Below are 13,107 nucleotides of genomic sequence, written 5' to 3' on the forward strand. Positions count from 1 at the left end.
TGGCCCGGGTGCCATGCCGTGTCTCCTTCAGAGCTCTTGGGCCAAACATGGGGTCTGGGCTTCGGTTTGGGAGCCCACAGCCATCTGAAATCCTTCCCGGGAAGGCCAGGCAGGGCAGGGACGCAGGCAGGCCGGTGAGCCAGGCATGGGCCCCACAGCTCTGCGTAGGTTGGTGGCCCTGGCGCTGAGAAAGGGTCCCCTTGTTGAAAGTGGCTTCTTGCCCTGGCTGGTTTGGCTCAGTGGATAGAGCATCAGCCTGCGGACTGAAGGGTCCCAGGTTCGATTCCGGTCAAGGGCACATGCCTGGGTTGCGGGCTTGATCCCCCTTGGGAGACGTGCAGGAGGCAGCTGATCAATGATTCTCTCTCATCATTGATGTTTCTATCTCTCTTCCCCTCTCCCTTCCTCTCTGAAATCAATAAAGAGATATTTTTTTAAAAGAAAAAAGAAAGGGGCTCCTCTTTCCTGAAAATGTGAACTGCCTTCCACATCCTGGCCAGTGGACTCCAGGGAAACCAGTAATAAGTGAATTAAGGGGACATTAACCAAACCAGGAACAATTTACAACAAATGATGGAAATGCCACTGGAGCCTTGGTCTCTGCCTGGCCTGGTTCTTTGTGCCACATCTGCCACCCCAGTCCCCTGAGGGAGGTTCCCAACCTTCACCACAGCTGGGAGCGGCCTCCCTGGGGAGGGACTGTTGAAATACGTGGCAGTTGGCAACTCAGCCCACTTACTGTAAAGATGCGAACTGTGCTCCAGGAGTGATGTATAAGAGGAGACAGGAATCAGATGGCCTTGCAAACCCCCCTCCCCCCGCTGAGTCACCATCGTCTCTGCAGCCCTGTGTCCCGCTGACCATCGGCGCCCAGCCCCCCAACTGCCGCCACTCAGGGGGCGTCCTGGCTTTGCACAGGCTGTTCCCTCTGGCGCCCAGCCTCGCCCAGGCTGGCTGCTCATCCTTCAGATGTCACCAGGCAGCCAGTGGCACCTCCTGGAGCAGCCGGATTGGGTCATGTTTGCCCTGCCTGTGGGGAGGAGGCCGGCATGCAGCCTGTGTTGAGGGTCCTCGCTCCCCACTGGGTGTGAGCTGCCTTGGCTGGGCTCCGGGAGAGCCTGGCCAGAGGGGAGGCGGCTGGGATCCGTGGGGCAGCAGCACGACCTCCCAGGGGCCTTTGTCTGATAAAGCACTTGTGAGTCCGAGGGAGAGAAGGCATGCCTGACATCTGACTCCCCTGCTTTCCCACAGCCCCTTCAAAGTCTTCTGGGAGTGACCAGCCGGGGCTCACACGCCCCATTTCCTTACCCAGGTCAGCCTGAGTCACACACCCCACCTTGGGAGGATTCTTGTTGGGAGACATTCAGTGGCTCAGGCAGGATGGGCCGCACCCCAGATTCAACGCTGAGACACTCCCCTCTTGGAGGAGGTCCTGCCCCAGGGAGGCTGCCCTTCCCACATGTCCATCCCCTGTCTGGTCAGCAATGAGACCTCAGCCCAGGCCAGGTGCGGCTACAAGGTGGGCCCCAGGGTCCCAGAGTCCCAAAGGCCCCCGAGGTGGGGTGAGCACCCTGAAGGCTGCAGGCTCTGTTCTCCCTGGGCCCACCCCATGCCAGGCAGCAGCCCCCTCGAGGCCTGCCCAGCTCCAGCCCCCACAGGGGTCTTGGGCCCACCACTGTCACTTCACTAGTGCTGCCTTCCCCGTCACATCGCAGCTTATTGAGATCTGATTCACACATCACGCAGTTCACCATTGAGAGTGCAGAAGTGGCTTTCACAGTATTCATAGCGTTAGGCCTCATAGCGTCACCTCAGTTTTACAACTTTGTTGTTGTTTTTAATCCTCACCCAAGGATATTTTGCCTCCATTGATTTTAAAGAGAGTGGAAAGGAAGGAGGAAGGAAGGGAGGGGAGGAGGGAGGGAGTGAGGGAGGGGGAGAGAGAGAGAGAGAGAGAGAGAGAGAGAGAGAGAGAGAGAGAGAGAGATGTGAGACACAGTGATTGGTTGGCTCCCACATACTTACCATCCGGAGCTGGGGATTGAACCTGCAACTCAGGTATGTGCCCTTGACTGGGAATCGAACCTGTGACTCTTCAGTGCGCGAGCCCACACTCAAACCACTGGGAAACACTGGCCAGGGAAATTTTAGAACATTTTCATCACCACAGAAGGATACTCCATCTCCAACCCCCCGCCGCCCCCCACCCCATGGCGATCTATCTACTTTCTGTCTCTGTGGATCTGCCTGTTCTGGACATTTGATATTTCTGGAATCCTACAATAGGCGGCCTTTTGTGTCTGGCTTCTCTCACTGAGCATCACGGTTTCAAGGTTCATCCACGGGGTGGGGTGTCAGTGCTCCACTCCTTCTTATGGCTGCGTGCTGTTCCACGGCGTGGACCTGCCGCCTTCTGGGCCCGGCGGGAGCGCTCCTGGGCTGGTGCTGCACGGCCCGTGCTGGCGGCCTGGAGGGGCCGCTTGGCTGGTAGGTCTGTGGTCTGAAGGGGACAGTGGGGGGGACGGGCTGGGGACGGTTCTTGGAAGCAGGTCCCCACTGGCTCAAGGAGGCTTGCCCCAGTGCCCAGAACCAGTGGGAGCGTTAGGAAGGAAGAGGGTGTGTGGAGGGGAGGGGGACAGTTGGAGAACGAAGGAGGAGACCATGTAAATGGCCGGAGAAGAGACCAACATGGAGTTGGGGACCATTTTTCCAGCCAGAGGGTGGGCAGGGTGCCCTGGACACAGATTAGTGTGGCTGGGTGAGGGCAGGTAATGGGTGTGCCCCCCCAGGACCCTAAGGTTGGGCAGGTTTCCACATACCCTGGCAGAGGGGACTGTGCTGGCCACTGTCTCACCGCCCAGCATGCTGAGGTGAAGGGGTTCTCCCTGAGGCAGCCTGAACCCCGTGACCACAGCCCAAGCCCTAAGGGTCTGAATCCTTCTCCTGGGAAGGGATCTTATTTCCACTGCCCACTGGCTGAGCTAATGGGACATTCATCGCCCCCCCCCCCACACACACACCCCCACCCCCCACCACTACCACCACCAGATCTTTGTCAAGGAAAAGTTTTGCCCTAAAAAAAAAAAAAAAGAAGAGGATATAGCAAAAAAACAAAACAAAACAAAAAATACAAAACCAAAACAGAACCAAATATTCTAGAGGCCTGGAGGATAAAAAAAACAACACACACATCTGAACACTCTGTACAGTTTAAACAATTTTAATGCCAATTTCCAAACTGTCCCATGCTTCATCTCTCGAACATTCCTTTCTAGTCATATGAATGCATCACAGTCTCATTGTTTTTACGCCATTTTCTCATCTCCTATCACTGTATGATCTGCTTTTCATTTCCCTTCTCGAGGGTGAGGCCGTCCTCCACTTCTGGGCGCGCCCCCCTCCAGCTGAAATGAGCGCAGGCCTCAGCTGCATTACGGGGAGACCAATGAGCCCCGGCGCCCGCTCCACAGCACGTCAGAGGCAGGGCCCTCAGCGGGGGGGTGGGGGTGGGGGTGGGGGCCGGCCCCACTGGAGCATCTGCCCAGCGGATGCAAAGCCCTGTGAGGATAATTCTGGCAGGTCCTCAGCTCGGTCAAGTGAGACGGAAGACGGTGGGAGGAGGCCTCCTTCCAAGACCTTGAGGTGGAAAATGCCCCTCCCGGTGACTGCATGGCCGCACCGGTCTGTAAATGGGCCATGGATGCCTGAAGGCTACCGGCTTCGTCAGGTTATAGATGCTGCCTATAAACATAACGTCTATTTTAAAAACCCATGGCCTTGTCTCTGGAGGGACATCTGGAGGACAGAGGCTGACAGGGGAGGGTGACAATCGGTCTTATTTAGAATGACACGCAGCTTCCTCCCTGTGCCCCAGGGCCCTGTGGGAACTCCCATTCTCTACACCCCACTTGGTGGCCTGCCCACCTCATGGGCCCCAGGCTCTCTCCGGTTCTTCTCACTCCTCGGCTCTCCCCTGCCTGCCACAGAGCCGTTGCACAGGCTGCCCTACCTGCTCGAACCCCTGCCCCTCTTCCAGCTGCTCTCTTGTGCCTGAGTAGGTTCCCTGCTCCTGTCGGCTCTCCGTGACGCTTAACCCAGCTTGTGAGTGCTTTCTTCCTCTGTCCAAGGACTTGTTTGTGGATGCCTCCTTGCTGGGATGAAGCTACAGGGAGCAAGGTCAGGGCCTGTGCTGGTAGCCATTGCTGTAACCCCCGTCCCCCCAGGGCCTAGCACTGTCCACCTCCCAGTTATTTTTGTCCAGCAAATCACAAACCAGTTTTGAGCTCATCTTCACTTTTAGTGAGGCAGGCAGTGTGAAAGGATCGGGGGGCCCAGGTGACCCCCTAGCCGGGATCCTGCTGCAGCGTTTGTGTCTTGCTCACCCTTGCAAGTTCTCAGCAGGGCTGCCTTCCAGACCTTGGGCCCTCCCAGGTCCCTCCCCTTCACAGAGATGGCCCTAATTGCTCTTTGAGAACCTTAATTACCAGCCGTGGCCCTCCACCATTAAGTAGCAGCATTAAAATAGAGTAAATGTTTTCCTTTTCCTGAACTTCTTGAAAAGTTCACATATACAAGTGGAAGTGCTGCCGAGCAGTGGTGGCCCGTGCAGGGCACCGCCTGGGACCTGCACCCCAGCTGCCACGTGGCCTTGCAGCTCTGGTACCTGCCTCACCCCAGGGGCCAGTGAGCCCTTCTCAGGGTCCAGGGGGCCAGGACAGGGCCCAGCTGCTTGCCTCCTGGGCCTTCCCTGTCCCCCTGGACAGCAGATCCATTGCATCATGGCTTCACTCTCCGCAGTGCCACTCTGAAGGTGGGGAAGCCCATGCTGGCAGACTGTGGGACTCTGGGTGGGCCCTTCCTCTCTGCCCCCTCCAGCAGCTGGTGAGGACAGAGGCCCCTGGAACCAGCATGTGATGACCAGCCACTCATCTCTTTGTTCAAAGGAGGTGGAGTATCTCCACCGTGAGGGTGGGCTGAGGAGAGAGGGACTGGACCCCCTGGGCTGACCGGGGTATGGGGAAGTCATGCACCTGGGTGCAGTTCCACCGTGAAGGCAGACAGATCCGGGATCGGGGATGGGGGAGGGGGGGGAGTGAAAAGCTGGTCAGAGCCTCAGGGGATGTGGTGCCCAGTGGGGACACTGGGGTGGGAGGAGTCAGGAGCTAGGCCCCAACTCCCCTCTGCTGACAGCGCCAGGCACGGGACCCTGTCCTTGGGACATACCTTGCTATTCCTGGTGTCTGAAGTGGGGGTGTCTCAGGGTGGGTGATCCCTCTGTGGGCCTGGTGGGGACCTTCCTGGCCTGGTCCGGGCCCTGAGGGAGTGGGCCCCACGAGACTCCACCATGGAGGGACCCCTGGAGCACAGGAGTTTCTCTGATCTGTCCCTCGCGTGCTTAGTGTGGAGTGGGGGGCTGATCTCTTCGGCAGGGTCCACAGGTATCCACCCACAAGAGGCTGGGCACCTGACAAGTTCACAGAATCGGCCGCGCGCTAAGTGTGTGCGCGCTGGGGGAGGTGCGGACGCAGGAACACCCAGAATCCCACCCGCAGATACAGCAGCACATCATACGCACCCGGTCACACCCGGGATACACACGCGGAGGGGGAGGGGCACGCAGCGCTAGGTCTCGGCCGAAGCGCGCCGCCCACGCCCGCCCCCTGCAGACCCCCAGCCCGCATCGCCGTGGGGGCAGGGGCGGCTCGCCTGAGCGGGAGGGGGAGGGGAGGGCCCGCCTCCGCGGCTCCGTCCGCCCCCGCAGTTGGGGGCGGGGAGGACATTGTCGCCGCTCCCCCCACCCCCGCCAAGCCTCTCCGCGAGCGCCCCCTGGTGCTCCGCTCACCCGGGAGAGAGAGTGGGGCTCAGTGAGGGGGCGGGTGGGGTCCAACTCTAACCTCTCGGACCTTAAAGGGGCGGGTCGTCCTCCGAAAATTGAGAGGGATCGCTCCTGCGCGCGCCTCAGGGCGGGAACGGCCCCTCTCCGCGCCCCCCGACCTCCCCAGGGGGAGTGGAAAGGCACCCCCAGGCCCTCGCTCTCTCCCTCCCTCCCGGCCCCGCCCCCCGCGCTGGTCCCGCCCCTCTCGCCCCCGCCCCTCCAGCGGCTCACTCCGAAGTTTCCTGCGCCGCGCGCGGACACGCTTGGGGCTCGCTCGCCGCCGCTACCTCCAGCCTGCACCGCCCCCCCATCCCCCGCGCCCCCGGCCCGCGCCCATCGGCCCAGCGGTTCCCTCCGCGCCCGGGCAGCTGCCGTCGCCTGGCCAACCGGAGCCGTAGCGGGAGCAGGCGCCGGGGCCGCAGCCCGGAGCTAGTGGGCTGGGGGCGCGGGCCGGGGGCGGCGGTGCTCTTGTCGGGGCCGAACGCCGTGCCGGGTCCGCAGTGATCGCGCCGCCCGGGCAATGCCGGTGGGGACACCGCCGGCCGCCGGAGCGAGGTGAGACGCGGCGAGGACGCGCTCCCTACTGCGCGCCGGGACCCCTTCAACTTGGGCGCAGCGGGCGAGGAGCCCCTCGAGTACCCGCCTGGGCCCCATTGGTGGGGGAGGGGCCGCCCAGCCCTCGCTGGAGGGAGGGGGCGGGCGGGGGGCGCATTTGTCTCTAATAAGAAAAGACAAAGACATCCCGGCGGCCGCGGCTGTTCTCACAGCTCCGCTCCGCCGGAGGCGGGCGAGGCTGTTGTTCCTGGGGCCCGGTCACCGCTTGTCCCCCGCAGGTGCTGCCCGCTGCCACCATGACCGAGGGCGCGCTGGCGGCTGATGAGGTCCGAGTGACCCTGGGCGCGCCGGCTCCCGGCCCTGCGGCCACAGCGGGGGCGTCCCCGGCGAGCCCTGGGGCGCTGGGGCGAGAGGTGGATCGGGAGTCCGGGCCCAGTGCGTCGCCCCCCGAGAGTCCGGCGGCTGAGCACAGCGCGGAGCTGGACGCCGATGAGGAGCAGCCGGTCCCGTACCCGGCACTGGCGGCCACTGTCTTCTTCTGCCTTGGGCAGACCACGCGGCCGCGCAGCTGGTGTCTCCGGCTGGTCTGTAACCCATATCCTTCCCTGGCCGCCGGCTTGCGGGGATCCGGCGCGCGGGACTCTCCCCGAGTGCGACCACGCGCGCCCGCATTAGTTGGACCCGGCTCGGGCCGGGCATGCGGGGGGGGGGGGGGGCGCTGGGCAGGGGCGCGCTTTGGGGGACAGCGGGGCGTCTCTCCCGACTCGAATGGGGTGTGCCCGGTCCAGAGCCACTTGGGACCGCAGAGAGTGAGAGTAGCGGCCGGCTACCGAAGGCTCGGAGGGGAGAGGGGTCGCCAGGGAAGGGAGGGCGGAGCTCCCTGAACACCGGTGGGTTGTGATCAGAAGAATTCTTCCTAGGGTTGCAGAATGTCTGCTCTGAGGCAGGACCCTCGCCGGGGAGGGGAAAGCCAAAAGGAACTAGAGTAGGGTGGCAAAGTTTTCAACCTGTGCCTTGTGCTTTCGAGCGCTGCGGGAGACCCGCGGGGGCCGGGAAGCAATGCGCGTTCTCTGGTCCTTTTCCACGGAGAGAGGCGGTGACGTTGGTTGTGAACTCGCCTTTCCAGGCTGAACTCAGTACTGGGGCCGATTTAAGTCATGCGCAGCTGGGGTGGGGGCAGGGAGGCAGCTGGCACGGCACCCTGGAGTCCCTTCTCCCGGTGCTTTCTCTGGCCGGAGAGAAAGGGACCACCCTTTCAGTTCTTGGCCAGAGTGGCACAGACTTGGGAAAAGCTTCCAGAGCAGAGCTGAATCCTGCCAGGAGGCATTTCTGGGATGCAGGCAGCAGGTCTGCCCCCCCCCTCCCCCCTCCGTAGGTGGCCTTGGGGGACTGTCAGTTTTGGTTCACCCTGCCTCCTGGCTGCTGCTTGCCACTAGTTCCCCCTCGGAGCTGGTTGCCAGGTGGGCAGGCTTTGGGTGCTGAGCCTTCCTACCCCTGGACCTGGAAGGACTGGGCGTCCTGGACGGGCTGCTGGGTAGGAGGGGCAGTTGAGGAGAGGAGGTTGACAGGAGTGGGACCCTGGACATAAACTTTCCCTGTCAGAGTTGAGGAGACAGACAAAGGCAAAATGAGCAATGCGTGTATATATTTTTCCTACCTTGTGTGTTTAACTGTATAAATATTAAATACAAAGAGGGATTTGTACCAAAAAAAAAAAAAAAGAGGAATAAAACCTGTGTTTCTCTTTTCTCAAGTCCAAACATCGGCTGAGTTAGAATCACCTTCTGGTTGTGAAGGAGGTCATCGCGGTCCAGGATGGTGGGCCTGGGCGGTGGCCAGAGGGCCCTCCCCGAGCATGGCAGCAGGCAGCAGGGCCTGATTTTTGTCCTTGCAGCCGCGATGGGCATCCGAGGCTGTTGGGGCTTGGGCCTCTGAGCAGCAGCCAACCTAACCTTGCAGGGTCATCGTAGGTGTGCCTTCTCTCCAGATCCCGGTCTGGAGCTGGCAGGAAGCTGGCGTGGCTTGGTGTGGTGTTGGGCCATGTTGGGGGTGCCGGAAGCCCCGGCACAGATGGGACAGGAGGTTGGTCTTCCTCGCACGTCAGTCACTTCCAAGCACAGAGACCAGATAGGGAGAGCGTGCTGCAGGGCCTGCACTTTCTCTCTCCTGACAGCCCCCGGGTCTGGCTGCTCCGTCCCCCGCAGCTGCGGGAGACTTCACGCCTGGCCCTGGTGTTCTGGATGTTCCAGGCCCGGCTGTGTCCCTGAGGATGTCTAACAGGGTTGTTTGTGTTACTCAGTGGGAGGGAGGTGGAGGGGTGCCTTACCCCAGGTGAGGTGAGGCCCAGAGGGGGTGGGGGATGGGCTGGCAGGACCACATGCTATGTCCTTGACCTGGGCTCTTTTGTGACCTGAGGAGAAGGATGCCCTGTGGCCCCAGGAGCAAGAAGGTGCTGAGGGCTGTCACCCAGGGTTGAGAGCTGTCCCCTCTTACTGGCAGGCAGTCGGGGAGCCCGCGTCCTAGATAGTTTTACTCCAGGTCCTGTAGAAACCCCATATCTGTCTTGGGGTGGGCTCATCAGGGCCCCTACCCCATGTGGGGATGGCTGCTGACCCAGCAAATGCCAGGTCCTGGCTTGGGGTGTGTTGGCCACAGAACCTAAAATAAGCTGGTGTGCCCAGACAGGTGGGGAGCGGATCCGCTCCGGGAAAACCGCGGGGCCTCCGCACAGGCTTCACATTCCTGGGAGTGGTGGCGGCGGCGCCTGGTGCGAGGCAGGCGGCCTGGGGGCTGAGCCTTCCTGCCCCTACCCCGTCCATGTGGCGAGGGTTTCCAGGGACTGTGGAGTGTCCTGGAGCCGCAGGTCTGTCGCCCTCCCTGCTGGTAGCTGTTTTGTCAGGGCGCTCACTGTCCTTCCCTGGAGTCTCCCCTGCTGCAGAGGGTAAACTTGGGCGGGGGGGGGGGGGGGGGAGGCGGCAGGATAGTGGGGTTTGCTCTGGGGACTTACACTGCGTAAAACAACTCCTTGCTCCCAAGAGCCTGGCAGAGTCCTAGCTGATGTCCGAGGCAGAGATGCCATTGGCAGCTGGAACGCAGGAAAGGGCCTTCAGTCCTGCACCTTTCTGGGACCTCCGAGTGGACGGCCCCCTCCTGCGCACGTAAACACGCGTGTTCTGGTTTTGCCTTTAGGGAGACTCCAGTCCAAGGTGAAGGAGCCTCCAAGGACGGCCCCTGTCTTGATGGATTGACTTTGCTGTTTGGAAATATAATTGTGCTGGAAGTTTTGGGGCAAGTGCTGTCTCTCCTACACAGGCTTATATATAGCGGGAGGTGGGTGGCATCTGTGTGGCTGGGTTATGTTTTGCCCGGGCTCCCCGGGGTTCCTGACTAGGTGCTTGCCTGTGTCACAGCTGCTGTACCCCAGCGCCCAGGCGGAGCGGGGCCCTCGAGGGATGCTGGCAGCTGGGAGGGAGGCCCTGCTGAGGTGCCCCTGTGAGTGAGGGAGGCCAGCTGCAGCCCAGCCAGGGTGTTTAGGGACTAGGAGGTGATGGAGGGGATGCTTGGGGCTTCAGGGGTGGTGGGCACCTCCAGGAGGTGTCTCCCAGGGCCAGGCACCCAGTGCCCCTTGGCTTAGGGCTTGGAGAAGGGCAGAGGGCAGAGCTGGGTGAGCCCAGCCTGACTCTCGAGTCCACGTGCTTGGCAGGGCCCGGCCTGCCAGGCAGGTGAGGCTGGACGAGTCTGTCCTTAAAACGGATGCTCTGAGCTATCACACCGCTCTGTGGCGGCTGCCAGTCGTCCGAGGCTCACAGCAGGCTTGGGCATCCCAGCAAGGACATGTGGGGTGGAGCTCTGGAAAAGAGAAGGCCCCCCATGAGCTCCCTCTGTTCCCACAGACTTGATGTGAGCAGGGCAGTCTCAGGTCCTCACCTTCCTGACCTCATGGCCCTGACCCTTAAGCCCCGCCCCTCCTTTTATTTTTGGGTAGGACAGGGCTTTTCTCTGTGTTCCAAGCTCCCTCCTCACCCCAGCACCTGGTTCCTGGCACTGAGGTGTGTCCGTTTCCCTGGACTTGGAGGCTCTGGGGTGCTCACAGGCAGGCACCGGGAGGCCTGGGACTGGACAGGTGGGAAGGCCATCGGAGGGGCCGGTGGGGACTCGGCAGGCCTGGGCTGTGTGGCTGATGCTCATGGCACTGCCCAGACTTCCTCTGACTGAAGAAGGAAGGAGTTACATGTGTCCCTGCGCTTCTGGGGCCCCCACTGTCACCCTGTGCGCTGAGGGCTGTTGTTTACGCTGAGCACCGGCTGTGTGTCTGGCAGGGACAAATGTGTTTCCAGCCTCTGAGGCGTGGGGAGGGGGCGGCCGGGGGAGTAAAGACCCTCAGCTAAGACAGGAGTGTCATGGGAAGGGGGCATTTCCCCTGAGAGCTGGGGAGGGTGACAGCTGGGAGGCGGATCTCTGAGCACCTGCAGGAGTTGGGGTTGGAGGCTGGTGGAGGGGCCCCTGGACCTAGAAGCACTGAGTAAGTGCCCTGGGTGTGTGGCGCCGCCATGAGGCCAAGTGAGGCACCTGCCCCCACATCTGCTGCCCAGCAGGACCCTGGAGAGGCTCTGCATGTGCGAGCGCGTGTATGTGTGTGTGTTTTTGGGGGCACTCGGACCAGTGGTGCAGAAGCCTCTGTGAGCACTCTCTTACTGCAGGGCAGCTTCAGTCAGCAAACCTATCCCGGCCTGAGCTCCGTGCTGGCCCCCACGTAGGGCCCACCGTGGGTCTCCCTGAGTGGCACGCCTCAGGACCTGTGAGTTCCCGCTGTGTGCCCAGCGTGTCCAGCTTTTGGCTGTTTTACAATAGAGTGAGGCTGGCCTGATCTCGGTGAGGGCACTTAGGCGGACAGGATGGACTAGATGGAGGCTTTGGGCAGCTGGGAGCCAGGGAGACTGCATCAGCTAGACGGGCACGAGGACCTGTGGGCGGGGTGACATGAGGTTGGACATGGAGCAGGAGTGCCCAGACAGAGGAATGGCATCTGCAGAGGTCCTGAGGCAGGTGGCATGTGCCCATGCAGTTGCGGGTGGGAGTGTGCTGTGAGGTGACGGTGAGGAGGGGCAAGGTGGGCCGTGGGGAGAGAGGCCAGGAAAGGCCTGTGAGCATGATGGGTGGGTAGTGGGCTGGCCATGGGGCTCAGGGGGTGGGTCTGCCTCCAGCTGGGGTTTGGGGCTGGTTCCTCAAGGGGGAAGCAGTATTGGGACCAGGCTCAGGGAGAAATTGGGGAGAGGTGGGGGTGGAAGGGCAGGTGGAGGGCACTGAAGGAGCAAAGGGGGGAAGGTGCTGGTGCGGCCCTCTCCCCCACACCTTTGAGGCCCCAGGTGAGGACAAGGCTGTTTCCTTCAAAGGGAGCCTTTAGACTTGGGGGGCATCATATTCGGACCACCCAAATGCACCCCGACCAAGGGCATCCCCCCTTGTACAGTGGAGTGCTCAGAGGGGGTCCAGGGTGCTGCACGGGGTGAGGCGGGGAAGGCAGCCCACCTCCCCAAGCGGCTGGCCAGGTCCCTGTCCCTGGGTCCGGGTGTGAAGGGGTGCGGGGCATGGGCCAGCCAGTCCAACGTCCCGGGGATGAGTCCGCGGAGCAGCTCTGCGCAGTCAAGGTCAGGCAGGAGACGCGTCACCTTTATTTACTGGTGTCACAACGCGCTCGCTCTGCCCTGCCCCTCAGAACCCGCCCAGGGAGTGGGGGTGGCAGCCCTTGACGCTGCGTCAGGAATACCCTTTTGCTTTCTCCTTGTTGCAAGTGGGTATTTAACTCGGTGGCACAAAAGACCAATTACTGTCTCCTCCCCTCGGCGGTTAATTTTGACACGACTGGGAACAACTGTGAGTCACGTGGGCCTCAATTGAATTTCCAGGCGGACAGTTAGATGTGGGCGCCCGTCCTGGGCAGATAGGAGGAGGGAAGTGAGGCCGCCGGCTCAGTCTGGCGAGGGAATGGAGCCCGGGTCAGAGCGAAGGATGCAGTCCGGCCCTTGCGGGTTGGCAGCGGGTTCAGCCCCGTCCCCAGAGGCAGAGCACTTCGCCCGCCCGCCGAAGAGCTTCGCTGCCTTCACAAAGCGAGTCGCAGCTCGTGGTTTTCTCAGAAGGGGCCCCGCATCGTGCACACGCCTCCCGAGGGCGGCCGGGGTGTGCCTCCCACGTGGCCCTGACGGCAGGTGGGCCAGTGGACACCGGAGTCCTCGCCTCCCGGGCGCTTGTCCCTCCGCTGCAGCGAGGAGTGGGGTGTGGCGTGCTGTCAGCCTGGAGTTCTGACTCGCGGGGACAGTTGATGAGTGTGCTAAATTGGGGCTCCGGGTGGGTCTGCTGCCGCCTCTAGCTCCCCCAGATCAGTGGGGAGCAGGGAGCCTTGTGCTGTGAGGAGCTGCCTCTCTGGGCCCCAGCGCCTCTCTTGGATGTGGGAGGATTTCAGGGGCACCAGGAGCACCCCCTTCTTACACGTGATGCAGACAAGGTCAAGGTCGTGTCCCAGAGCAGTCCCCCACCCTGGCCTCAACCAGAGTTTCTTTCTCTCTTTGCAAAGTTGGAGGCAGGGCTGACAGGGGAACCTGGATCTGCCCTCCCCCAGGCTCCCGAAAGTTAGGGATGGCCCAGGGTGAAAGCTGCCCCAGCCCCCAGCCCTGCCTGGT

The 13,107-nt window shown here is 62.0% G+C and overlaps 1 protein-coding gene and 1 long non-coding RNA gene across 2 annotated transcripts in view; one reads left to right on the forward strand and one right to left on the reverse strand.

Annotated features, from left to right (window-relative positions):
- Positions 1 to 3,582: 3,582 nt before the first annotated feature.
- Positions 3,583 to 5,974, reverse strand: LOC129148687 (uncharacterized). Its single transcript, XR_008555652.1, has 4 exons — positions 5,904 to 5,974; positions 5,224 to 5,464; positions 4,010 to 4,162; positions 3,583 to 3,741 (listed from the first exon to the last, which is right to left on the reverse strand). It is a non-coding gene; the product is annotated as an uncharacterized LOC129148687 (long non-coding RNA).
- Positions 5,975 to 6,726: 752 nt separating this feature from the next.
- Positions 6,727 to 13,107, forward strand: part of CACNA1H (calcium voltage-gated channel subunit alpha1 H) — a 61,745-nt gene continuing 55,364 nt past the window's right edge. The window contains 1 exon segment of the mRNA XM_008157633.3: positions 6,727 to 7,025. Within this exon segment, the coding sequence (XP_008155855.2) occupies positions 6,727 to 7,025 (299 nt within the window).

Source organism: Eptesicus fuscus, chromosome 4 (genome assembly GCF_027574615.1).
Source record: "Eptesicus fuscus isolate TK198812 chromosome 4, DD_ASM_mEF_20220401, whole genome shotgun sequence".
Taxonomy (NCBI): Eukaryota; Metazoa; Chordata; class Mammalia; order Chiroptera; family Vespertilionidae; genus Eptesicus; species Eptesicus fuscus.